General features: G+C 45.8%; 2 protein-coding genes and 1 long non-coding RNA gene across 6 annotated transcripts in view; 2 read left to right on the forward strand and 1 right to left on the reverse strand.

Moving 5' to 3' along the window:
• The window catches only part of LOC149979522 (uncharacterized), a 375171-nt gene that overhangs the window by 317799 nt on the left and 29518 nt on the right, over positions 1-27854 (forward strand). Inside the window, exon 2 of one of the 2 annotated variants that reach the window (XR_016484417.1) lies at positions 23253-23364. The exons of the other annotated variant lie outside the window; for it this stretch is intronic. This is a non-coding gene — a long non-coding RNA (uncharacterized LOC149979522). The remainder of the gene's footprint in view (positions 1-23252; positions 23365-27854) is intronic. 2 annotated transcript variants of the gene reach the window in all.
• The window catches only part of neto1l (neuropilin (NRP) and tolloid (TLL)-like 1, like), a 189060-nt gene that overhangs the window by 64435 nt on the left and 96771 nt on the right, over positions 1-27854 (reverse strand). The window lies entirely within an intron of this gene.
• Positions 8094-10765, forward strand: LOC110536583 (E3 ubiquitin-protein ligase TRIM39-like). The gene is made up of 2 exons (XM_036935144.2): positions 8094-8315; positions 8607-10765. The coding sequence occupies exon 2, from the start codon at positions 8609-8611 to the stop codon at positions 10265-10267; it is 1659 nt and encodes a 552-aa protein (XP_036791039.2). The 5' UTR covers positions 8094-8315; positions 8607-8608; the 3' UTR covers positions 10268-10765.

The following is a 27854-nucleotide window of genomic DNA, read 5'->3' on the forward strand; positions in this document are numbered from 1 at the left end:
ACAGGACTAAGATCGAATCCTACTACACCGGCTCTGACACTTGTCGGATGTGGCAGGAATTGTAAACTATTACGGACTACAAAGGGAAACCCAGCCGCGAGCTGGCCAGTAACGCAAGCCTACCAGAAGAGCTATGCTTGCTTTGAGCAACACTGAAGCATGCATGAGAGCACCAGATTTTCCAGACAACTGTGATTTCACGCTCTCCATAGCCGATGTGAGCAAGACCTTTAAACAGGTTCATTAGGCAGCGGGCCAGATGGATTCTGTAATACCTACATGTTTCAAGCAGACCACCATAGTCCCTGTGCCCAAGAAAACAAATGTAACCTGCCTAAATGTGTTACGGTGCGTGAATGAGGACCCAAAAGCGAATCAACTTAAACAGAGCTTCTTTAATTACCAAACATAGGTAGGCTCAGATGGACCGGCAGATTCCGACAGGACAGGACAAGGTTACAGCAAACATGACGACAGTCTGGTTCAGGCATGAATGACACAAACAAACAGGAATCCGACAAGGACAGGAGCAGAAACAGAGAGAGATATAGGGACCTAATCAGAGGGAAAAAGGGAACAGGTGGGGAACGGGGTGAATGGGTAGTTAGAGGAGACAAGGGACAGCTGGGGGAAAGCGGGGGAGAAAAGGTAACCTAACACGACCAGCAGAGGGAGACAGGGTGAAGGGAAAGGACAGAGACAAGACAACATGACAGTACATGACAGTACCCCCCCACTCACCGAGCGCCTCCTGGCGCACTCGAGGAGGAAACCTGGCGGCAACGGAGGAAATCATCAATCAGCGCACGGTCCAGCACGTCCCGAGAGGGAACCCAACTCCTCTCCTCAGGACCGTACCCCTCCCAGTCAACTAGGTACTGATGACCACGGCCCCGAGGACGCATGTCCAAGATTTTACGGACCCTGTAGATAGGTGCGCCCTCAACAAGGATGGGGGGGGGGGGGGAGACGAGCGGGGGCACGAAGAACGGGCTTAACACAGGAGACATGGAAGACCGGGTGGACGCGACGAAGATATCGCGGAAGAAGAAGTCGCACTGCGACAGGATTAATGACCTGAGAGATACGGAATGGACCAATGAACCGCGGGGTCAACTTGCGAGAAGCCGTCTTAAGGGGAAGGTTCTGAGTGGAGAGCCAAACTCTCTGACCGCGACAATATCTAGGGCTCTTAGTTCTACGCTTATTAGCAGCTCTCACAGTCTGCGCCCTATAACGGCAAAGTGCAGACCTGACCCTCTTCCAGGTGCGCTCGCAACGTTGGACAAAAGCCTGAGCGGAGGGGACGCTGGACTCGGCGAACTGAGATGAGAACAACGGAGGCTGGTACCCGAGGCTACTCTGAAAAGGAGATAGCCCGGTCGCAGACGAAGGAAGCGAGTTGTGGGCGTATTCTGCCCAGGGGAGCTGTTCTGACCAAGACGCAGGGTTGCGAAAAGAAAGACTGCGTAAGATGCGACCAATAGTCTGATTGGCCCGTTCTGCTTGACCGTTAGACTGGGGGTGAAAGCCGGAAGAGAGACTGACGGAAGCCCCAATCAAACGGCAAAACTCCCTCCAAAATTGAGACGTGAATTGCGGACCTCTGTCCGAAACGACGTCTGACGGAAGGCCATGAATTCTGAAAACATTCTCGATGATGATTTGTGCCGTCTCTTTAGCAGAAGGAAGCTTAGCAAGGGGAATGAAATGAGCCGCCTTAGAGAACCTATCGACAACCGTAAGAATAACAGTCTTCCCCGCTGACGAAGGCAGTCCGGTGACAAAATCTAAGGCGATGTGAGACCACGGTCGAGAGGGAATAGGAAGCGGCCTGAGACGGCCGGCAGGAGGAGAGTTACCGGACTTAGTCTGCGCGCAGACCGAACAAGCAGCCACGAAACGACGCGTGTCATGCTCCCGGGTGGGCCACCAGAAACGCTGGCGAATGGAAGCAAGCGTACCCCGAACGCCAGGGTGGCCGGCTAACTTGGCAGAGTGAGCCCACTGAAGAACGGCCAGACGAGTAGGAACGGGAACGAAAAGAAGGTTCCTAGGACAAGCGCGCGGCGACGGAGTTTGAGTGAGTGCTTGCTTTACCTGCCTCTCAATTCCCCAGACAGTCAACCCGACCACACGCCCCTCAGGGAGAATCCCCTCGGGGTCAGTGGAGGCTACTGAAGAACTGAAGAGACGAGACAAAGCATCAGGCTTGGTGTTCTTAGAGCCCGGACGATAAGAAATCACGAACTCGAAACGAGCGAAAAACAGCGCCCAACGCGCCTGACGCGCATTAAGTCGTTTGGCAGAACGGATGTACTCAAGGTTCCTATGGTCAGTCCAAACGACAAAAGGAACGGTCGCCCCCTCCAACCACTGTCGCCATTCGCCTAGGGCTAACCGGATGGCGAGCAGTTCGCGGTTACCCACATCATAGTTACGTTCCGACGGCGACAGGCGATGAGAAAAATACGCGCATGGGTGGACCTTGTCGTCAGAGAGGGAGCGCTGAGAAAGGATGGCTCCCACTCCCACCTCTGACGCGTCAACCTCGACAACGAACTGTCTAGAGACGTCAGGTGTAACAAGGATAGGAGCGGATGTAAAACGATTCTTGAGGAGATCAAAAGCTCCCTGGGCGGAAACGGACCACTTAAAGCACGTCTTGACAGAAGTAAGGGCTGTGAGAGGAGCTGCCACCTGACCGAAATTACGGATGAAACGACGATAGAAGTTCGCGAAGCCGAGAAAGCGCTGCAGCTCGACGCGTGACTTAGGGACGGGCCAATCAATGACAGCTTGGACCTTAGCGGGATCCATCTTAATGCCTTCAGCGGAAATAACAGAACCGAGAAATGTGACGGAGGAGGCATGAAAAGTGCACTTCTCAGCCTTCACAAAAAGACAATTCTCTAAAAGGCGCTGGAGGACACGTCGAACGTGCTGAACATGAATCTGGAGTGACGGTGAAAAAATCAGGATATCGTCAAGGTAAACGAAAACAAAGATGTTCAGCATGTCTCTCAGGACATCATTGACTAATGCCTGAAAGACAGCTGGAGCGTTAGCGAGGCCGAAAGGAAGAACCCGGTATTCAAAGTGCCCTAACGGAGTGTTAAACGCCGTCTTCCACTCGTCCCCCTCCCTGATGCGCACGAGATGGTAAGCGTTACGAAGGTCCAACTTAGTGAAAAACCTGGCTCCCTGCAGGATCTCGAAGGCTGAAGACATAAGAGGAAGCGGATAACGATTCTTCACTGTTATGTCATTCAGCCCTCGATAATCTATGCAGGGGCGCAGAGACCCGTCCTTCTTCTTGACAAAAAAAAACCCCGCTCCGGCGGGAGAGGAGGAGGGGACTATGGTACCGGCGTCAAGAGCTACAGACAAATAATCTTCGAGAGCCTTACGTTCGGGAGCCGACAGAGAGTATAGTCTACCCCGGGGGGGGGTGGTTCCCGGAAGGAGATCAATACTACAATCATACGACCGGTGTGGAGGAAGAGAGGTGGCCCTGGACCGACTGAACACCGTGCGCAGATCGTGATATTCCTCCGGCACCCCTGTCAAATCACCAGGCTCCTCCTGTGAAGAAGAGACAGAGGAAACAGGAGGGATAGCAGACATTAAACATTTCACATGACAAGAGACGTTCCAGGAGAGGATAGAATTACTAGACCAATTAATGGAAGGATTATGACAAACTAGCCAGGGATGGCCCAAAACAACAGGTGTAAAAGGTGAACGAAAAATTAAAAAAGAAATGGTTTCACTATGATTACCAGAAACAGTGAGGGTTAAAGGTAGCGTCTCACGCTGAATCCTGGGGAGAGGACTACCATCCAGGGCGAACAAGGCCGTGGGCTCCTTTAACTGTCTGAGAGGAATGTCATGTTCCCGAGCCCAGGTCTCGTCCATAAAACAGCCCTCCGCCCCAGAGTCTATTAAGGCACTGCAGGAAGCTGACGAACCGGTCCAGCGTAGATGGACCGACAAGGTAGTGCAGGATCTTGAAGGAGAGACAGGAGTAGTAGCGCTCACCAGTAGCCCTCCGCTTACTGACGAGCTCTGGCCTTTTACTGGACATGAAGTGACAAAATGACCAGCGGAACCGCAATAGAGACAGAGGCGGTTGGTGATTCTCCGTTCCCTCTCCTCAGTCGAGATGCGGATACCTCCCAGCTGCATGGACTCAGCACCCGAGCCGGCAGAGGAAGATGGTAGTGATGCGGAGAGGGAGGCGACGGAGAGCGCGAGCTCCTTTCCACGAGCTCGGTGACGAAGATCAACCCGTCGCTCAATGCGAATAGCGAGTTCAATCAAGGAATCCACGCTGGAAGGAACCTCCCGGGAGAGAATCTCATCCTTTACCTCTGCGCGGAAACCCTCCAGAAGACGAGCGAGCAAGGCCGGCTCGTTCCAGCCACTGGAGACAGCAAGAGTGCGAAACTCAATAGAGTAGTCTGTTATGGATCGATTGCCTTGACATAGGGAAGACAGGGCCCTGGAAGCCTCCTCCCCAAAAACAGATCGATCAAAAACCCGTATCATCTCCTCCTTAAAGTCTTGATACTGGTTAGTACACTCAGCCCTTGCCTCCCAGATTGCCGTGCCCCACTCACGAGCCCGTCCAATAAGGAGAGATATGACGTAGGCGACACGAGCAGTGCTCCTGGAGTAAGTGTTGGGCTGGAGAGAAAACACAATATCACACTGGGTGAGGAACGAGCGGCATTCAGTGGGCTCCCCAGAGTAACACGGCGGGTTATTGATTCTGGGCTCCGGAGATTCGAAAGCCCTGGAAGTGGCCGGTGGATCGAGGCGGAGATGGTGAACCTGTTCTGTGAGGTTGGAGACTTGGGTGGCCAGGGTCTCAACGGCATGTCGAGCAGCAGACAATTCCTGCTTGTGTCTGCCTAGCATCGCTCCCTGGATCTCGACGGCTGAGTGGAGAGGATCCGAAGTCGCTGGGTCCATTCTTGGTCGGATTCTTCTGTTACGGTGCGTGAATGAGGACCCAAAAGCGAATCAACTTAAACAGAGCTTCTTTAATTACCAAACATAGGTAGGCTCAGATGGACCGGCAGATTCCGACAGGACAGGACAAGGTTACAGCAAACATGACGACAGTCTGGTTCAGGCATGAATGACACAAACAAACAAGAATCCGACAAGGACAGGAGCAGAAACAGAGAGAGATATAGGGACCTAATCAGAGGGAAAAAGGGAACAGGTGGGGAACGGGGTGAATGGGTAGTTAGAGGAGACAAGGGACAGCTGGGGGAAAGCGGGGGAGAAAAGGTAACCTAACACGACCAGCAGAGGGAGACAGGGTGAAGGGAAAGGACAGAGACAAGACAACATGACAGTACATGACAAAATGACTACCGCCCCGTAGCACTCACATCAGTATCCATGAAGTGCTTTGAAAGGCTTGTCATGGCTCACATCAACACCATCATCACGGAAACCCTAGACCCACTCCAGTTTGCATACCGCCCCAACAGATCCACAGATGACTCAATCTCAATAGCACTGCACACTGCCCTTTCCCACCTGGACAAAAGGAACACCTATGTGAGAATTCTGTTCATTGACTACAGCTCAGCATTCAACACCTCCCTCTACAACTGGATCCTGGACTTCCTGATGGGCCGGCCCCAGGCGGTAAGGGTAGGCAACAACACATCTGCCACACTGATCCACAACACGGGGGCTCCTCAAAGGTGCGTGCTTAGTCCCCTCCTGTACTCCCTGTTCACCCACAACTGCGTAGCTAAACATGACTCCAACACCATCATTAAGTTTGCTGATGACACAAAGGTGGTTGGCGATGAGACAGCCTATAGGGAGGAGGTCAGAGTCCTGGCAGTGTGCTGCCAGGATAACAACCTCTCCCTCAACGTGAGCAAGACAAAGGAGATGGTCGTGGACTACAGGAAAAGGAGGAACGAACACGCCCCCATTCACATCGACGGGGCTGTAGTGGAGTGGGTCGAGAGTTTTAAGTGCCTTGGTGTCCACATCACCAACAAACTATCATAGACCAAACACACCAAGAAAGTCGTGAAGAGGTCACAACAACACATTTTCCCCCTCAGGAGACTAAAAAGACTTGGCATGGGTCCGCAGATCCTCAAAAAGTTCTACAGCTGCACCATCGAAAGCATCCTGATCGGCTGCATCTCCGCCTGGTATGGCAACTATCAGCATCTGACCGTAAGGCGCTACAGATGGTAATGCGTACAGCCCAGTACATCACTGGGGCCAAGCTTCCTGCCATCCAGGACCTATATACTAGGCGGTGTCAGAGGAAGGTCCAAAAAATTGTCATAGACTGCTTTCTCTGCGACCGCATGGCAAGCGGAACCGGAGTGCCAAGTCTAGGTCCAAAAGGCTCCTTAACAGCTTCTACCTGCATGCCATAAGACTGCTGAACAATTAATCAAATGGCCCCCCGGCCTATTTACATTTACATCCCCCCTTCCCTCCCCTTTCTTTTTACACTGCTGCTACTCGCTGTTTATTATTCATGCATTGTCACTTTACCCCTACAAGTACAAATTACCTCAATTTACCTGTAACCCTGGACATTGACCCCCTGTTTATAGCCTCGTTATTGTTATTTTTTAACTTTTTTTTAACTTTAGTTTATTTCGTAGATATTTTCTTAACTCTATTTCTTGAACTGCATTGTTGGTTAAGGGCTTGTAAGTAAGCATTTCATGGTAAGGTCAAAGGGGATACACCTGTTGCATTTGGCGCATGTGATAAATACAATTTGACTTGATTTGATTTGACACACAGTCTACTATTTTACTGGCTGCAACTTCAACGATCAACTCTATCCATAATTGAACCCCTTTGATGATTATGATGGCACGAACCCAGTCCCATTGGTCATCACCCCTGTTAACCAGACACCCTGAGGGAGACATCCTGACAGCGCTAAGCCATGTAAGATCAAACAAACAATTGTAAAATTGTTTCAAATACTAATTAACAGTAACTTACAATAGGGCTTACCCAGGAAAAAAACGTCAAAAAAAACTAATCCATTGTAAACAAGTGTAACTGTAACGTATATTAATATAAACTATACACTATATTATAAACTGGGTGGTTTAAGCCCTGAATGCTGATTGGCTGACAGCCATGGTATGTCAGACCATATACCATGGGTATGACAAAAACATGTATTTTTACTGCTCTAATTACGTTGGTAAACAGTTTATAATAGCAATAAGGCACCTCGGGGGTTTGTGATACATGGCCAATATACCACGGCTAAGGGCTGTGTCCAGGTACTCCGCGTTGTGTCGTGCGAGAACTGCCATTAGCCGTGGTATATTAGCCATCTACCACACCTCCTCAGGCCTTATTGCTTAAATGTACACTATAAACAATCAATGCCTTCTCATGTAAATTGTCAAATGATACATAACTTTATTACCTTTATCAGTCTGCTTATATTTCATTCACGTTTTTATTTAATCTGATTTTGTCATTACTTTACTCTTTTCATTTAACTGAATTAACTGTTCAGTTTATTGATACACAACAACATTTCGGAAGGGATGTGAGAGAGAGAGAGAGAGAAAGTGAGAGAGTGTGTGTGAGTGTGGGTGCGTGCGTGGCATAAAGAAGTCAGGGGACAGATTTGAACAAAGAAAACTGATATCTGTTGGCTCGTCTGTCACTGTCATTGCCTGCCTGTCAACTGATGACTTGCCCTGAAAGACAGATCAGCTGAGGAAAACATGACATTGATTTAAACCAAATAAGATATATCCCTTGTCTTCTCCTTCTACCTCTCTCTAATAATAATAATTAATAATGGGGGAGGGGGGGGGGGGGGCAGGGGACACACACCCACTGCCAGGACATCCAACAAATGAAAGAGAGAATCTTTCTGCCATTATTTTGATGGGATGTTGCATAGCAACAGCGTAAAATAACTATGACAAAGGTGTTCGAAAAATATAGAGCTGTTAAAGATCAAAGAGCAAGTGCTGGCTTAGGGCCGGGCTGCGAAACTCCAATCCTTGAGGGTAGCAGGGTCTAGTTGTTGCATTTCCTGCCCCTTTAAGAGCAGGAAACACAGAGAGCATGGAGGGAAAGAGAGAGAGAGGGAAATGGAAGGGAAGTAGGGAAAGAGTTAAGGAGGAGCTGTGTGACATCACTTTGCTGAAGTGAAAGTAAATGAGAGAAGCAGAGGACTGCACAAACTTTCTCTTGCTCTTCACAAAACATTCTACACAGCTGCACAGAGACACCATTTTGTCGTAAAAGAAGAAAAGTACATATATAATCAGGTAAGGAGAGAGAGAGAGAGAGAGAGAGAGAGAGAGAGAGAGAGAATTTGTACAAGAAGACATTAATTGTAAGAAACCATACAATCTAAGTAAATGTATTGTAGTGACTACTTTGAATAGCAAGGGATAAATCCTGTCTTGTGTTTATTTCAATCATGTAGTCAAGTGAATGGCAGCATTAGTGAAAGATTGTGGCGTGGACAGGTATCAAGTAAGGACTGTTCTTAGTAAACACAGCTATAAAAGATGAATAAGTCCAGGAAGTCCTTTAATATTTATTTTGTGTTCCAGATATGGCATCCTCGAACATTTTGCTGCCAGAGGAGCAGTTCCAGTGCTCTATCTGTCTGGAGGTTCTCACTGATCCGATCACCACTCCATGTGGACACAACTTCTGCCAGGCCTGTATCAGCGGATACTGGAAAAGCACTGAACAGTGCCAGTGTCCAATGTGTAAGGAGACCTTTGACAAAAAGCCTAAGCTCAAAATCAACACAACACTCCGAGAGGTTGTGAATCATTTTAAGGGGATACAAGTCAGAGACAGAGATGAGTCCCCTGCTGCGCCTGGAGAAGTGGCCTGTGATGTCTGCACTGTGACGAAGCTCAAGGCCCTTAAGTCCTGCATGGAGTGTCTGACCTCTTTCTGTGAGACTCATCTGCAGCCTCATCAGATAGCCCCAGCCCTGAAGAGACACAAGCTGATCAACCCTGTGGAGAACCTGGAAGACAGGATGTGCAAGAAGCACAAGAAACCCCTGGCGCTGTTCTGTAGGACTGAACAAATGTGTGTGTGTCAGTTCTGCACTGTGACAGACCACAAGGGTCATCACACCGTCCCTCTGAAGAAGGAGTTCGGAGAGAAGAAAGCTGAGTTGGGAAGGACAAAGAATCAAATGCAGCAGATGATCCAGAAGTGCCTACAGAAGGTTAAAGAGATCAAACACTCAGCGGAGCTCAGCAACAGAGATGCAGAGAGAGAGAGAGAAGAAAGCGAACAGGTCTTCACCACTCTAGTCCGCTCCATGCAGAGAAGCCAGGCTGAGGTGTCTAAGATGATTGGAGAGAAGCAGAAAGCAACCATGCGGCAGGCTGAGAGCCTCATTAAAGAGCTGGAGCAGGAAATCACCGAGCTACAGAGGAGACGCTCAGAGCTGGATCAGCTCTCACACTCTAAGGATCATCTTCACTTCCTCCAAAGCTCGCCATCCCTGTGCCCCCCTACATCTACCAAGGACTGGTCTGATGTCAGTATAACCCAGAACCAGAACAAGTGGAATGTGCAGAAAGACATATCCCAGCTGGATAAAAAGGTGAGGAGAGCACTTTCTGAACTTGAGGAGAAATTGAGTAATGTATTGGAGAAGTCAAAGGGTGATGACCTGAAGAGGATGCAGCAGTATGCAGTGGATGTCACTATGGACCCTGATACAGCACATCCCCTTATCATTGTATCTGGCAATGGGAAACTAGTGAGAACAGGTCACTTTGAACAGAACCACTTCTACAACCTAAAGAGGTTTAGAAGTCGTGTAGCTGTTTTGGCAAAGGAGGGCTTCTCCTCGGGGAGATTCTACTATGAGGTGCAGGTGAAGGGGAAGACTGGGTGGAATGTAGGAGTGGCCAAAGAGTCGATTAATAGAAAGATAGGTGGATTATACCCAGAGCAAGGATTCTGGACCGTGTGGTTGTCTTTTCAGGTTGACTATGAGGCCTGCACAGACCCCCATACCCCCCTCTCACTGAAGAGCAAGCCGGAGAAGTTGGGGGTGTTTGTGGATTATGAGGAGGGTCAAGTCTCCTTCTATGACGTGGACACCAGGTCTCATATCTTCTCTTTCACTGGCTGCACCTTCACAGAGAAGCTCTATCCATACTTGAACCCCTTTGATGATTATGATGGCTCAAATTCAGCACCAATGATCATCACCCCTGTTAACCAGACACCCTGAGGGTGACATTGTGACAGTGCTAAAATGGGGGCATTTGTAATACTGATTCAAATGGTAATTTAAAGTAACCCATAACCTTTTAGGACACATACATAATATTTGTATTACTTTTATCAGACCTGCTAACCTGCTTGTACAGTGCCTTGCGAAAGTATTCGGCCCTCTTGAGCTTTGCGACCTTTTGCCACATTTCAGGCTTCAAACATAAAGATATAAAACTGTATTTTTTTGTGAAGAATCAACAACAAGTGGGACACAATCATGAAGTGGAACGACATTTATTGGATATTTCAAACTTTTTTAACAAATCAAAAACTGAAAAATTGGGCGTGCAAAATTATTCAGCCCCTTTAAGTTAATACTTTGTAGCGCCACCTTTTTTTAATACTTTGTAGCGCCACCATTGTGAAACGGACTTATAGTGAACTCAGTAGGTGAGAACTAACCCCAATAGCAGAAATGTGTATTTGAGTATCTGGTATTAAAAGGTCCAATGCAGTTTTTATCTCAATATCAAATAATTTCTGGGTAACAATTAAGTACCTTACTATGATTATCAGTGGTGGGAGCAAATCACTGTTCAAGGTCAAGGTCAAGGTCTCAAGTCGAGTCCCAAGTAGAACAGGTCGGGTCTCGAGTCAAGTCCAAGTCGTGCATTCTAAGAACAAGTCAAGTAGAGTCACAAGCTTTTTGTCAAGTCAAGTCTCAAGTCAAGAAAAAATATATATACAGTATACTGTATATCTTTGTCTATTTATTGAGGCTACCAGAAAGCCCTTTTCATTATCTTATCCTAAACATATTTTGAATATATTTTAACAACAAATTCCCAATGCAAGTAAATTAAGTAAATTATACATTTCAAGCAATTTCATACCAAAAGACCAGCAGGCCTATGCTAGTAGTTGTTGCTTGGTGCCACACTGCTGGTGAGCTTGCAAAGTAAACATTTCATATTCTTGATCACCAACATTTTTTGGAGTTGCATATGGCAATCGTCTCTCCCTACAATTGGACATCAGCAATGTATTCACAGCAATGTATTCACAAGCTCAGTGGTTCTCAAAATGTTTGTAAAACAGCGTTTTACACCTGCATTTTGTGGAAAATGCAAAAACGCAGTTTTACAAAATGTTTGAGAACCGCCGTGCAGTTTTTTTCTGTACAGCTATTGGATTGGGTGCAGCGCAAATGTCGAATAGTAGAGAGAGATGGTGGAGGTGTGTTGTCAGCCAATATCAACTAGGGATATCGGGAGGTTGCAGGAGACAGACGGAAAGCATGGTCTGTCTTAGTTTTCATAAACTCTAGACAGCATTCTGTCTTCACCCTACAGTTCTCAGACATAAGCTTTGCCCACTACTGCCCCATGTGAACTACAATCCTGACCGTGTGTTTTAATAGTCATCACTTGCGATATGGCTTTCAAAACATATGGCCCTTATCTTCCAACAACAGGAAAAAAACCTTCAAATAAAATGACTTGTCCTGAAAGATCCATACAGCTATGGGTACAGATCCATTCAGCTATGGGCACAGATCCATACAGCTATGGGCACAGATCCATACAGCTATGGACACAGATCCATACAGCTATGGACACAGATCCATACAGCTATGGACACAGATCCACACAGCTATGGGCACATATCCACACAGCTATGGACACAGATCCATACAGCTATGGACACAGATCCATACAGCTATGGACACAGATCCACACAGCTATGGGCACAGATCCATACAGCTATGGGTACAGATCCATTCAGCTATGGGCACAGATCCATACAGCTATGGGCACAGATCCATACAGCTATGGACACAGATCCATACAGCTATGGACACAGATCCATACAGCTATGGACACAGATCCACACAGCTATGGGCACATATCCACACAGCTATGGACACAGATCCATACAGCTATGGACACAGATCCATACAGCTATGGACACAGATCCACACAGCTATGGGCACAGATCCATACAGCTATGGGCACAGATCCATACAGCTATGGGTACAGATCCATACAGCTATGGGCACAGATCCATACAGCTATTGGCACAGATCCATACAGCTATGGGCACAGATCCATACAGCTATGGACACAGATCCACACAGCTATGGACACAGATCCATACAGCTATGGACACAGATCCACACAGCTATGGGCACAGATCCATACAGCTATGGACACAGATCCACACAGCTATGGACACAGATCCATACAGCTATGGGTGCTTCCATCCGATGAAACATCACTTCCGCTACACAGGAATGCGGAGCAAGCTATATAGCTAATTAGCACAGCTATCAGATATATAGCCAGTAGCCACCAACACTAGAACTATCTGAAATATGAAGATGATCAATGAAATCGCCAGGCCGCCTAATGTTATTGTTCTGGCAAAGATGCGTTCATAGTAGATTGCTAAACTGTATACAGTATATGGATAACTTTTGTATAGATAATATAAACATAGGCTTAATCTGTTTTTACCAGGCAAAACTGGAGAAAATTAAACAAGTGCTATCTGGCTTTTGCACGCTAATGCTGATGACTGGTCAACAATCAAGACCCACAACTTTTTGGTTCTAAAGCACAGATTAGATGTTTTTTAGACAATCATTTGGTGCAATACCGTAGGCCTATGTTAGAAACCAGATCAAATAGGAAAAGGTATAAATATAAAATACAAATAGTATATGTAGACAATAAAAGTATGAAAAATATGTATTTTTCCCATTCAGTTTCATACTCTCGACCCCTAGAACCTTCTCCACTTTGAGAACCACTGCTCTAGCTTACATGACCTGTCTTGATTGACAGTTTGCTGGTCCAATCAGAGAGCAGAGAGTGTGCATCACTAGGCAAATCTGTTGCACTTTTTGCAAGTGCTTAGGTTGCTTGTGTCTACGGTCTCTGGCTGTGTAGAGAGTAATCCAGGGAGACACTGTGCCAGAAAATGACAAAACGTTACAAAACCTGGCCAGATCATTTCAAGTCATCAGTCTCAAGTCATCAGTCATCAAGTCATCAGTCTCAAGTCAAAGTTGAGTCCGGAGTCTTGAGGCTCCAAGTCAAGTCTCAAGAAATGTAATTTTCTTTCAAGTCGAGTCTCAAGTCATCAAATGTGTGACTCAAATCAGACTTGAGTCCAAGTCATATGACTTGAATCCAAACCTCTGGTGATTTTTAAAAATTAAAATGGTCAAAAATAAAAGAAAATAGCTTCTTAGCAAAGAGTAATTTCTTAAGCAAGAATTTAGCTAGGACTGTCTTGGAGTGGTCTGAGTGGGGAGGGGAAAACTGAAAACAAGCTGTTTTTGGAACTCTCTATCTTATAGGTCGGTTTCAATAAAACGTCACAATACGTTCGATTTGCTACGCTAAAACGATTGACAACTATGTGCCGTTTTCAAGGGATTGTGAAATACAGTTGCAAGAAAAAGTATGTGAACCCTTTGGAATTACCTGGATTTCTGCATAAATTGGTCAAAAAATGTGATCTGATCTTCCTCTAAGTCACAACAATAGACTAACACAATGGCTTAAACTAATAACACACAAATTATTGTATTTTTCTTGTCTATATTGAATACATCATTTAAACATTCACAGTGTAGGTTTGAAAAAGTATGTAAACCCCTAGGCTAATGACTTCTCCAAAAGATAATTGGAGTCAGGAGTCCGCTAACCTGGAATCCAATCAATGAGACGAGAATGGAGATGTTGGTTAGAGCTGCCCTGCAGTATAAAAAACACTCACAAAATGTGAGTTTGCTATTCACATGAAGCATTGCCTGATGTGAACCATGCCTCATACAAAAGAAGACCTAAGATTAAGAATTGTTGACTTGCATAAAGCTGGAAATGGTTACAAAAGTATCTCTAAAAGCCTTGATGTTCATCAGTCCACGGTAAGACAAATTGTCTATACTATAAATGGAGAAAGTTCAGCACTGTTGCTACTCTCCCTAGGAGTGGCCATCCTGCAAAGATGACTGCAAGAACACAGTGCAGAATGATCAATGAGGTTAAGAAGAATCCGAGCGTGTCAACTAAAGACTTACAGAAATCTCTGGAACATGCTAACATCTCTGTCTCGAGTCTATGATACGTAAAACACTAAAGAAGAATAGTGTTCATGGGAGGACATCAAGGAAGAAGCCACTGCTGTCCAAAAAAACATTGCTGCACGTCTGAAGATTGCAAAAGAGCACTTGGATGTCCACAGTGCTACTGGAAAAATATTCTGTGGACAGATGAAACTAAGGTTGAGTTGTTTGGAAGGAACACACAACACTATGTGTGGAGAAAAAAAGGCTCCAAAACTCCCCCCCACCAAAACAAGCAGAGATTTCAGGTGGTCTTTTCAAACAGCTCTTACACTAAAAGGGCATTATCAGAATTTCCAGAATTTCACAGTATTATTCCAACCTCATAGTGTGGATATATAAACCCCTGTGAGATATCAGATGGTGCCGGAGGGGATGGCTGTTGTTTTATGGGCTCTTAACCAACCGTGCTATTTTTTTTTTCTTCAAATTGTTTGTAAATTATTTTGTAGATAATGTTGCTGCTACCGTTTCTTATGACCGAAAATAGCTTCTGGACATCAGAACAGCAATTACTCACCTTGAATTGGACCAATAATTTATCTTTAACGAGTCGAACGAGAGGGATTTACTCCAGACACCCGAACAGGCCCTCATCCCAGTCATTCATAGGAGAAAGAGACAGAAGTTTCGTGGAAGGAGAACAGGGTGCCTTGTAAGGATCCGGCGACGAGTGGCTAATTTGCCTTTGCCATCGGTATTATTGGCCACCGTACAATAGCTGGATAATAAAGTGGACGAACTAAAAGCACGTATATCCTACCAACAGGACATTAAAAATTGTCCCTGTATATAGCCTCGCTGTTGTTATTTTACTGCTACTCTTTCTTTATTTGTTACTTTTATCTCTTTTTTTCTTTTTTTCTTAACTGCCTTGTTGGTAATTAAGCATTTCACTGTAAGGTTGTATTCGGTGCATGTGACAAATAATTGATTTAATTCGATTTTTGACTGCAATGGCCTTTTAAAATACTTTTTTTCTGTGTACTTGAGTATTTTCACATACACAACCCAAAACATGTACTTATATTTTAGTATTTGAATGGTTATTTGTAAAAAACAAATAGTAATTTTCAGTTATTATTTTGAAATGAATGTGAGTGTAATTGAGTCAGTGTATTTTAAAATGCTTTCCAAGGGTATTTCCAAATACATTAAAATATCCAACTACTTATTTTCTGAATACTTACTTCAAATGTATGTAAAGTAATTGAGATATTTGAAATGGTATTTTAATCCAGGTCTGCCCAATAGTTACAGTATGAGGAGCACTAGAAGACAAGCAATCTTCCCAGGGTCCCCTGCTATTTTACATTTCTAAACCACCTTAGATCCTTCGTCTCCCCTCACCTCTTCACCCTTCACCATTATACCTCTCACTTTTCTCCCTCTCTCTCCTCGATATTCTCCTCCATCTCTCCTATCTACCTTTCTCCCCTCATCAATCTTCCCTTCTCCAGTCTCCTCGATCTCCCTTCCGCCTCTCCCCTTCCCCTCCTGAACCTATCAGCAGAGTAACCAGCAACCTCTGGCACCACAGCAAACTGCCAGGACATCCAGCAATGATGCAACAACCTTTGGAAAGGATGTCGGTTGGTTGGCTGGTGCTATTGTTGCGTGTGTATGAGAGAGTGTGCGTTGGCTAAAGATGTCAGGGGACAGATTTTTATCAAAGAAAACTGATATTTGGTGGCTAGACTGTCACTGCCTGACTGTCAGCTGATGACTGGGGAAAGTATGACATTAATATGATATATCACTTGTCTTCTCTCTCTCTCTCTGTGTCCAATCCTTTCTATGACTTTGGCCCCTCTCTAGTAGTCCTGGCAGAAAGGCTGGACTACTCCACTAACTGGTATAGAGGGACTTAATATGGCCTTATCGCATAGACCACAACATTAAGAGGGGGGCAACTTTCTCTGTAACACCAATTGTATGGTAATATATAATAAAATATATATTTCACCTTTATTTAACCAGCTAGGCCAGTTGAGAACAAGTTCTCATTTACAACTGCGACCTGGCCAAGATAAAGCAAAGCAGTGCGACTCAAACAACAACACAGAGTTACACATGGAATAAACCAACATACAGTCAATACACAATAGAAAAGTAATTGCAAATGAGGTAAGATAAGGGAAGTAAGGCAATAAATAGGCCATGGTGGCAAAATAATTACAATTTAGCAATTGAACACTGGAGTGATAGATGTGCAGAGGATGAAAGTGCAAGTAGAGATACTGGGGTGCAAATGAGCAATTTGCTGAGTAGAGTGTTGGAGGCTATTTTGTAAATTACATCGCCGAAGTCAAGGATCGGTAGGATAGTCAGTTTTACGAGGGTATGTTTGGCAGCATTAGTGAAGGATGCTTTGTTGCGAAATAGGAATCCAATTCTAGATTTAATTTTGGATTGGACATGATTAATGTGAGTCTGGAAGGAGAGTTTACAGTCTAACCAGACACCTAGGTATTTGTAGTTGTCCACATATTCTAAGTCAGAACCGTCAAGAGTAGTGATGCTGGACGGGCGGGCACGTGCAGGCAGCGATCTGTTGAAGAGCATACATTTAGTTTTACTAGCATTTAAGAGCAGTTGGAGGCCACGGAAGGAGAGTTGTATGGCATTGAAGCTCGTCTGGAGGTTAGTTAACTTCTCTAGGGTAGGGGGCAGCATTTGGAATTTTGGATGAAAAGCGTGCCCAAATTAAACTGCCTTCTAATCAGGCCCAGAAGATAGTATGTGCATATCATTGGTAGATTTGGATAGAAAACACTCTTCCAACACTGTTAAAATAGTGTATGTGAGTATAACAGAACTGATTTGGCAGCTGAAAACCTGAGAAAAAAGTATGACTTTTTTTTGTTGTTAAAGTTTTCTATTCAATGCCATTACAGTATCCATTGACTTAGGACTAAAATTGTTTCAGGCTTGTATTCTGAAAAATGAGGGAGTAAGATAAATCTGAATGAGTGGACCCTGCCGTGTCACTGAACTTTTTCATGAGCGCGACCGAGAGAGAGCCTTTCTTGTTTACCTTTTATATTGACAACGTTATTGTCTGGTTGAAATATTACCGATTATTTAGGCTAAAAACAACCCGAGGATTGATTATGAACATCGTTTGAAATGTTTCTGCGAACTTTACGGATACTATTTGGATTTTTTTGTCTGCCTGTTGTGATTGCGTTTGAGCCTGTGGATTACTGAAGAAAATGCGCAAACAAAATGGAGGTTTTTGGATAAAGAGAGACGTTATCGAACAAAAGGGACATTTATTGAATAAATGAATGTCTTCTGAGTACAACCATATGAAGAGCCTAGATATAGGTTTGTAACAGTTTGGGTCTAGAGTGTCTCCCCCTTCGAAGAGGGGGATGACCGCGGCAGCTTTCCAATCTTTGGGGATCTCAGACGATACGAAAGAGAGGTTGAACAGGCTAGTAATAGGGGTTGCAACAATAATAATAATTTTAGAAAGAGAGGGTCCAGATTATCTAGCCTGGCTGATTTGTAGGGGTCCAGATTTTGCAGCTCTTTCAGAACATCAGCTATCTGGATTTGGGTGAAGGAGAAATGGGGGAGGCTTGGGCAAGTTACCTTGGGGGGCGCAGGGCTGTTGACTGGGGTAGGGGTAGCCAGGTGGAAATCATGGCCAGTCATAGAAAAATGCTTATTGAAGTTCTCAATTATCGTTGATTTATCGGCGGTGACAGTGTTTCCTAGCCTCAGTGCAGTGGTTAGCTGGGAGGAGGTGCTCTTATTCTCCATGGACTTTACAGGGGTCCCAGAACTCTTTGGAGTTTGTGCTACAGGATGCAAATTTCTGTTTGAAAAAGCTAGCCTTTGCTTTCCTAACTGCCTGTGTATATTGGTTCCTAACTTCCCTGAAAAGTTGCATATCGCGGGGGCTATTTGATGCTAATGCAGTACGCCACAGGATGTTTTGTGCTGGTCAAGGGCAGTCAGGTCTGGAGTTAATCAAGGGCTATATCTGTTCCTGGTTCTACATTTTTTGAATGGGGTATGCTTATTTAAGATGGTGAGGAAAACACGTTTAAAGAATAACCAGGCATCCTCTAACGACGGAATGAGGTCAATATCCTTCCAGGATACCCGGGCTAGGTCGATTAGAAAGGCTTGCTCGCTGAACTGTTTTAGGGATTATTTGACAGTGATGAGGGGTGGTCGTTTGACCGCAGACCCATTACGGACGCAGGCAATGAGGGAGTGATCGCTGAGATCCTGGTTGAATATAGCAGAGGTGTATTTGGAGGGCAGATTGGTTAGGATGATATCTATGAGGGTGCCCGTGTTTACGGATTTGGGCTTGTACCTGGTAGGTTCATTGATCATTTGTGTGAGATTCAGAGCATCTAGTTTAGATTGTAGGACGGCCGGGGTGTTAAGCATGTCCCAGTTTAGGTGACCTAACAGTAAGAGCTCTGAAGATAGATGGGGGGCAATCAATTCACATATAGTGTCGGGGGCACAGCTGGGGGCAGAAGGTGGTCTATAGCAAATGGCAACGGTGAGAGACTTGTTTCTGGAAAGGTGGATTCTTAAAAGTAGATGTTCAAATTGTTTGGGCACAGACCTGGATAATAAGACAGAACTCTGCAGGCTATCTCTTTAGTAGATTGCAACTCCACCCCCTTTGGCAGTTCTATCTTGTCGGAAAATTTTATAGTTAGGGATGGATTTTTTATTTTTTTTGGTGGCCTTCCTAAGCCAGGATTCAGACACAGCTAGGACATCCGGGTTGGCAGAGTGTGCTAAAGCAGTGAATAAAACAAACTTACATGCTGACCAGACCGGACATGTCGCGTGCGCGAGCGTCACAAAATAAATTTAGAAATCCATGTTATTCACACTGCTCCCGCGCGCCAACGTGTGTCCTCGATGCCAAGGGCTAAAATAGAACTCCTTTCTATTTCTGACGCAGATCGCGCTGCAAGTCCTGTCTCTTATATCTCCTCATTGGTTTATAGAAGCAGGTACCATCGCCTCATTGGTTATACCCACATGGGTGATTGAAAGACGAAATGTTTTGCAGCTTGTCGTGGTAATACTGTTAAAGTGTAGATGCCAATCACCTTATAAATTCAAATATTCAAAAAGCCTGGAAGGAGGAGAGATGACTAGAAACGATTTGGTTGGCCATTTCATGTGTGGATTAATTGTCGGAGTAGAGGACCTTGTGCAATTCAGGTAAAATAACAACTCAATGTTTATATCCCAGGACAAATTAGCTAGCAAACGCAAGCTAGCTAAATAGGACAAATTAGCTAGCAAGCGCAAGCTAACTAGCTAAATTGCCATACATGTTTAATGCTTTTCGACCTGTCCCCAAATGAATGTCATTGGTTCAGAGTTTGTTTTGATATGTTAATCTGCGTGTCGTGATCGCGTTTGGTGTAGGGGGACAAAATACATTTATGCACGATAGCGCACTATGGCGCACGCGTGCAGCCGGTTTGGGTTCCGTTTTAGGGAAGAGGCTTCTAATGTTAACATGCATGAAACCAAGGCTTTTACGGTTACAGAAGTCAATAAATGAGAGCGCCTGGGGAATGGGAGTGGAGCTAGGAGCTGCAGGGCCTGGATTAACCTCTACATCACCTGAGGAACAGAGGAGGAGTAGGATAAGGGTACGGCTAAAGGCTATAAGAACTGGTCATCTAGTACGTTTGGAACAGAGAGTAAAAGGAGCAGGTTTCTTGGCGCGGAAGAATAGATTCAAGGCATAATGTACACACAAAGGTATGGTAGGATGTGAATACAGTGGAGGTAAACCTAGGCATTGAGTGACGATGAGAGAGTTATTGTCTCTTGAGACAACATTTAAACCTGGTGAGGTCACCACGTGTGTGGGAGGTGGAACAAACGGGTTAGCTAATGCATATTGAGCAGGGCTGGAGGTTCTACAGTGAAATAAGACAATAATCACTAACCACAACAGCAATGGACAAGGCATATTGACATTAGGGAGAGGAATGCATAGTCGAGTGACCATGGGGTCTAGTGAGTAGCTAGGCGGGCTCGAAACACGGCGATTCAGACAGCTAGCGGGCCAGGGCTAGCAGGCTAGCAAACATATTTGCTGCCATTGTACTAAGGTTGGCAATACGAGAGGTCTTCAGACATAGTATTTTTGTATTATTTGACTTGAAAGAACAACTAGTGGGTTTTGAGTGCTTCTCCCTTAATTTGGAAGGTTGGTCTGCCTGCTCGTCAGTCTGAAGGAGATATTCTGAGAGCAGATTCATGTCTCCTTCTTCTGTACATAAAAACTGTTTAACATAATAGTGTCTTTGGAAAAGTGGATCATATATCCCAAAGTCAATAGCGAATGTGACTATGTACATATTTATGTTGTCGTTAATGTATTTAAAACCTATTTCAGCAAGTTATTCAAGTGTTTGCTAGCTTAGCTAGCCATGCTAACTACCACCGTAAGTCAGTGTACCTATCTAAAATATATATTTTGTCCTGCCTAACCAGTGAACATGTGACTGTGACCATCCAGCCAATGCCTTTCATCACTGTTTGATATAATTTACTGCAGGTATGCTTTACTGTATTTTTGTTATTTTCTAAACACAGCGCATGTATACTATACAATCACTTTGTGCATTGAGTCTGAGAGAGATTCTGAGAGCAGTGAACGTGTGGCTGTGACTGTCCTGTCAATGCCTGTCATCACTGTTTGTTATCTTTTACTGCAGATAAAAACCAAGTCAACCTGAAGTATGGGTATCCATGTGCCTTTCTTCTCAAATCAAATCAAACTTTATTTGTCACATGCGCCAAATACAACAAGTGTAGACTTTACCGTGAAATGCTTTTCCTGAGGGGGAAAAGGTTTTGTTGTGCCCTCTTCACGACTGTCTTGGTATGTTTGGACCATGATAGTTTGTTGGTGATGTGGACACCAAGGAACTTGAAACTCTCGACCCGCTCCACTACATCCCCGTCGATGTTAATGGGGGCCTGTTCGGCCCGCCTTTTCCTGTAGTCCACGATCAGCTCCTTTGTCTTGCTCACATTGAAGGATAGGTTGTTGTCCTGGCACCACACTGCCAGTTCTCTGACCTCCTCCCTATAGGCTGTCTCATTGTTGTTTGTGATCAGAACCACCACTGTTGTGTCGTCAGCAAACTTAATGATGGTGTTGGAGTCGTGTTTGGCCACACAGTCGTGGGTGAACAGGGAATACAGGAGGGGTCTAAGTACACACCCCTGAGGGGCCCCAGTGTTAATGATCAGCATGGCAGACGTGTTGTTGCCTCCTGAGGACGGCCCATCAGGAAGTCCTGGATCCAGTTGCAGAGGGAGGTGTTTAGTCCCAGAGTCCATAGCTTAGTGATGAGCTTCGTGGGGACTATGGTGTTGAACACTGAGCTGTAGTCATTGAACAGCATTCTCACATAGGTGTTCCTTTTGTCCAGGGATATTCCAGGTGAGAAAGGGCAGTGTGGAGTGCGATTGAGATTGCGTCATCTGTTGATCTGTTGGGACGATATGTGAATTGGAATGGGTCTAGGGTGTCTGGGAGGATGCTGTTGATGTGAGCCATGATCAGCCTTTCAAAGCACTTCATGGCTACTGACGTGAGTGCCACGGGGCAGTAATAATTTAGACAGGTTACCCTTCACTTCCTTGGGCACAGGGACTATGGTGGTCTTCTTGAAACATGTAGGTATTACAGACTCGGTCAGGGAGAGGTTGAAAATGTCAGTGAAGACACCTGACAGTTGGTCCGCATGCTTTGAGTACACGTCCTGGTAATCTGTCTGACCTAGTGGCTTTGTGAATGTTGACCTGTTTAAAGGTTTTGTTCATATCGGCTACCGAGCGCGTTATCACATAGGCATGGTGCTCTTGTGCATGCTTCAGTATTGCTTGCCTCGAAGCGAGCATAAAAGGCATTTAGCTTGTCTGGTAGGCTCGCGTCACTGGGCAGCTCGCGTCTGGGTTTCCCTTTGTAGTCCGTAATAGTTTTCAAGCCCTGCCACATCCGACAAGTGTAAGAACCGGTCTAGTAGGATTCAATCTTAATCCTGTATTGATGCTTTGCTTGTTTGATGGTTTGTCTGAGGGCATAGCGGGATTTCTTATGAGCGTCCGGATTACTATCTCGCTCCTTGAAAGCGGCAGGCCTAGCCTTTAGCTCGATGCGGATGTTGCCTGTAATCCATGGTTTCTGGTTGGGATATGTACGTACAGTCACTGTGGGGACGACGTCGTCGATGCACTTATTGATGAAGCCGATGACTGAGGTGGTGTACTCCTCAATGCCATTGGATGAATCCTGGAACATATTCCAGTCTGTGCTAGCAAAACAGTCCTGCAGTGTAGCATCTGCGTCATCTGACCACCTCCGTATTGAGCGAGTCACCGGTACTTCCTGCCTTCATTTTTGCTTGTAAGCCGAAATGAGGAGGATATAATTATGGTCAGATTTACCAAATGGAGGGCGGGGGAGAGCTTTGTATGCATTTCTGTGTGTGGAGTAAAGGTGTTCTAGGATTTTTTTTCTCTGGTTGCACATGTGACATGCTGGTAAAAATTTGATAAAAACTGATTTAAGTTAGCCTGCATTAAAGTCCCGGCCACTAAGAGCGCCGCTTTTGGGTGAGCATTTTCTTCTTTGCTTATGGCCTTATAGGGTTGGTTGAGAGCGGTCTTAGTGCCAGCTTCGTTCTGTGGTAGTAAATAGATGAAAACTCTCTTGGTAAATAGTGTGGTCTACAGCTTATCATAAGGAACTATACTTCAGGCGCACAATAACTCGAGACTTCTTTAATATTAGATATCACGCACCAGCTGTTATTGACACATAGACACCCTCTTGTCTTACCAGAGGTAGCATCTCTGTTCTGCCGGTGCATGGAAAATCCCGCTTGCTCTATATTGTCCGTATCGTCGTTGTAACGGCTGTCGTGGGAAAAAGGTGAGGACCAAAGCGCAGCGTGGTAAGTGTTCATCTTATTTAATGAAAAAACTGAACACTGAATAACAAACAACAAAGGAACAACCGAAACTGTTCTGTCTGGTGCAGACACACTAAAACTGAAAATAGCCACCCACAAAACACAATGGAAAACAGGCTACCTAAATATGGTTCTCAATCAGGGACAACGATTGACAGCTGCCTCTGATTGAGAACCATACCAGGCCAAACACAGAAATAGAAAATCATAGACAAACTAACATAGACAACCCACCCAACTCACACTCTGACCATAGTAAAACAAAAGACAAAACAAAGGAACTAAGGTCAGAACGTGACAGTACCCCCCCCAAAGGTGCGGACTCCGGCCGCAAAACCTGAACCTATAGGGGAGGGTCTGGGTGGGTGTCTGTCCGCGGTGGCAGCTCTGACGTGGACCCCACTCCACCATAGTCTTTCTCCGCCTCCTTAACCACCTCCGTGCGACACTTGCCGCAGACCTCGGACTGGGGACCCTAGCCACGGGACCCGAATGGACAGGTGAAGGACGACTCCGGCAGCGCCGGACAGGCGGGAGACTCCGGCAGCGCCGGATAGGCGGGAGATTCCGGCAGCGCCGGACAGGTGGGAGACTCCGGGAGCTCCGGAGTGAAGGGCAATTCTGGCATCTCCGGCGTGACAGACGGCTCTGGCAGCTCAGGACAGACTGGCGGCTCTGGCAGCTCAGGACAGACTGGCGGCTCAGGCAGCTCAGGACAGACAGGAGACTCTGGCAGCTGAGGACAGACGGGAGACTCTGGCAGCTCAGGACAGACGGGAGACTCTGGCAGCGCTGGACAGGTGGGAGGACCTGGCAGCTCAGGACAGACGGGAGACTCTGGCAGCGCTGGACAGGAGGAAGGCTCTGGCAGCGCTGGACAGGCGGGAGCACCTATAGGGAGAAGACGGAGAGACAGCTTGGTGCGGGGGGCTGGTGCGTGGAGGTGGCACTGGATAGACCGGACCGTGAAAGCGCACTGGAGCTCTTGAGCACCGAGCCTGCCCAACCTTACCTGGTTGAATGCTCCCCGTAGCCAGGCCAGTGCGGCGAGGTGGAATAGCCCGCACTGGGCTGTGGTGGCAAACCGGGGACACCATGTGTAAGGCTGGTGCCATGTACACCGGCCCGAGGAGACGCACTGGAGACCAGATGCGCTGAGCCGGCTTCATGGCACCTGGCTCGATGCCCACTCTAGCCCGGCCGATACGAGGCTCTGCAATGTACCGCACCGGGCTATGCACACGCACCGGGGACAACATGTGCCTCACGGCATAACACGGTGCCTGCCGGGTCCCTCTCGCTCTCCGGTTAGCACGGGGAGTTGGCTCAGGTCTCCTACCTGACTTAGCCACACTCCCCGTGTGCCCCCCCAAGAAATATTTGGGGCTGCCTCTCGGGGTTCCAACCGCGCCGCCGTGCTGTCTCCTTGTACCACCTCCTCTCAGCTTTCGCGGCCTCCAGCTCAGCCTTGGGGCGGTGATATTCTCCAGCCTGTGCCCATGGTGCCTTGTCGCCCAGAATCTCCTCCCATGTCCAGGAGTCCTGCGATTCTGGCCGCTACTGCTGCTGCCTGTTACCACGCTGCTTGGTCCTTTCTTGGTGGGTGGTTCTGTAACGGCTGTCATGGGAAGAAGTTGAGGACCAAAGCTCAGCGTGGTAAGTCTTCATCTTATTTAATGAAAAAACTGAACACTGAATAACAAACAACAAAGAAACAACGGAAACAGTTCTGTCTGGAGCAGACACACTAAGACCGAAAATAACCACCCACAAAACACAATGGAAAACAGGCTACCTAAATATGGTTCTCAATCAGGGACAACGATCGACAGCTGCCTCTGATTGAGAACCATACCAGGCCAAACACAGAAATAGAAAATCATAGACAAACTAACATAAACAACCCACCCAACTCACCACCTGACCATACTAAAACAAAAGACAAAACAAAGGAACTAAGGTCAGAATGTGACAGTTGTTCAGCCACGTCATGTTGAAACAAAAGATATTACAGTTTTTAATGTCCCGTTGGCAGGATAATCTTAATCGTTGGTCATGAATTTTATTTTCCAATGATTGCACGTTAACAAGAAGAACGGATGGCAGTGGGAGTTTACTCACTAGCTTATGGATTTTCAGACTAGTTTATGGATTCTCAAACGGCTGCCCGATCTGCGGCCTCTTTTCCTGAGTCTTTTCTTCATGCAAAAGGCGGGGATCTGGGCCTGTTCCAGTGAAAGCAGGATATCCTTCTCATCGGACTCGTTTAAAGGAAAAAGTTTCTTCCAGTCCATGGTGAGTAATCGCTGTTCTGAAGTCCGGAAGTCATTTTTGGTCATAAGAGACAGTAGCAGCAACATTATGTACACAATAAGTTACAAACAACGCAAAGAAACTAACAAAATATGACAAATGGTTGGGAGAATTTGAAACGTCAGCCATATTCTTCGGCGCCATCTTGTTCTAGGTGGCTATATGAAGTTGGTTACAGATGCAAACAATGTAAAATGTTCAACACATAATGTTTCTTATAAAAACAAGAAGCAATGCAGTCAGTCTATCCTCAACTTTTAGCCAAGAGAGAACGGCATGCATAGTATTGATATTATCACTCTGATTGCAGTGAAGGGCAAAACCTGCCACTCTGTTCTGGGCCAGCTGCAGTTTAACAAGGTCCTTCTTTGCAGCACCTGACCATATAACTGGACAATAATCCAGATTAGATCAAACTAGAGCTTGCAAGACTTGCTTTGTGGAGTGTGGTGGATAAAAAAAGGCAACCTTACAACCAATGAATTATGTTTTGACCAAAACAGTTTACAATCTAAAGTAACACCAAGTAATTTAGTCTCCTCAACAGCCACAGCATGAATTATTACATTAGGCTGAGGTCTAGAATTTAGGGAATGATTTGTACCAAATACAATGCTCTTGGTTTTAGACATGTTCAGGACCACTTTATTACTGGCCACCCATTCTAAAACAGACTGCAACAATTTTTTTAGGGTTGGAGTGATTTCACTAGCTGTGGTTCACTAGCCGACATGTATAGGGTTGAATCATCAGTGTAAAAAAGGCTGCCCTGCTCCCCTTCTCTCTATCTAACTTTCCCTCACAGTCCCTTCAGTTTCCTTTGAGTCCCGTTTGTTTGGCTGTTCTGCCTAAATGAGTTATCAAAGAGCTTGGAAAGGCACATCTGGACACTGCACCCACCCACTCAGGTCGGAGTATTATAGTCGTCCGAAGAAAGAAGACCCACATTTTTCTGAGGACTATTTTTAATGGGGAGAGTAACTAGAACACCTGAATGTTGTGCGTGCTTCAAAATGTAAGTTGCAGGGTCGGTTTATTTTTTTTATTTTTTACATGTTGTGTAATAATGTGTAATAACCACAAATGGCTTAGTAGCTATGTTAAGTTTGCGGCCATAGTATATATTGTACAGCTATTACTATTCTTTAATGTTGGAGTTGCCAAAACTGCTTGGCGTATTGTTTATAGAATCTAGCATTATGTCACTGTTGTATTGATAAACATAGTTTTTCATGTGCACATGCTACCATGCCGTTTTCCATAGTGGACTTTGTTAAAGTGGTTGTTGCGCTGCCATGGGCTTCTCGAACCCTCCCAGATGGTTCTTGGAGCTTGTGAATGTGCAGAGTAATTTATGACACTGTGGCACTGGGGCAGATCAGATTAGATATCAGCAAGGAAGATTCTCGCACCGGGCTGGAGAGAGAGGGTGGCATACATTTTTATCTTGTCAGTCTCAGTAATTGGTTTCTCTCTCTCTGACAAGATGTTTATCGTTTAGGTTCATATTTATGCTGATATTTTTATAGCCCTGTTTATATCTGTGTTATAGTAGTGTATTGTTGTGTTTATTCAGTCATGTTTATATAGCCTATTTATATTGCATAATTATGCCACTTTATCGATACTGTTATGTTGTGTATGGATTTGCCTTATAGAACCACAATTAATCCGGATTAACACAAGTACTATTCCACCAAGATTCATTCCCAGTCAAGATCCAAGTTGACGCCAAGAACGGCCACCTGCACCCTCAAAGCCATCTTCTCTCCAACAAGCTCAATAAGAGAGTGGGGACGAAGAGAACGAGGATGAGGACTGGGGGGAGAGGATTGGGCCAGCACCAGCCCCACACCCTGCCGACCAAGGAGAGAGGGGCAAGCCCAGCGTCAGCCAGCCCAGAGCTGGCCATCCCAGCTTCTGCCTTACAGCACAGCGGCACCCGAAGAGTGGAGAAACCAGAATGTTCCTTCATATTGCCTACATGAGCCCTCTTCCCTGCCACGTACCACCACCCAGGAGGTTTCTAGAGAGCATGCCTCCACCGATCAGCCTATTCCCCTGATTAGTGTTACTCCAGGGCCACCTATTTAGAGAATTTAACACCCCTGATGGAGCACCAGGAGGGCTACTATGTCTCTAGTAAGTGCAGCAACTCC

The sequence above is a fragment of the Oncorhynchus mykiss genome, chromosome 11 (assembly GCF_057628025.1).
Source record: "Oncorhynchus mykiss isolate SJ-2025 chromosome 11, ASM5762802v1, whole genome shotgun sequence".
In the NCBI taxonomy this organism is placed as follows: Eukaryota; Metazoa; Chordata; class Actinopteri; order Salmoniformes; family Salmonidae; genus Oncorhynchus; species Oncorhynchus mykiss.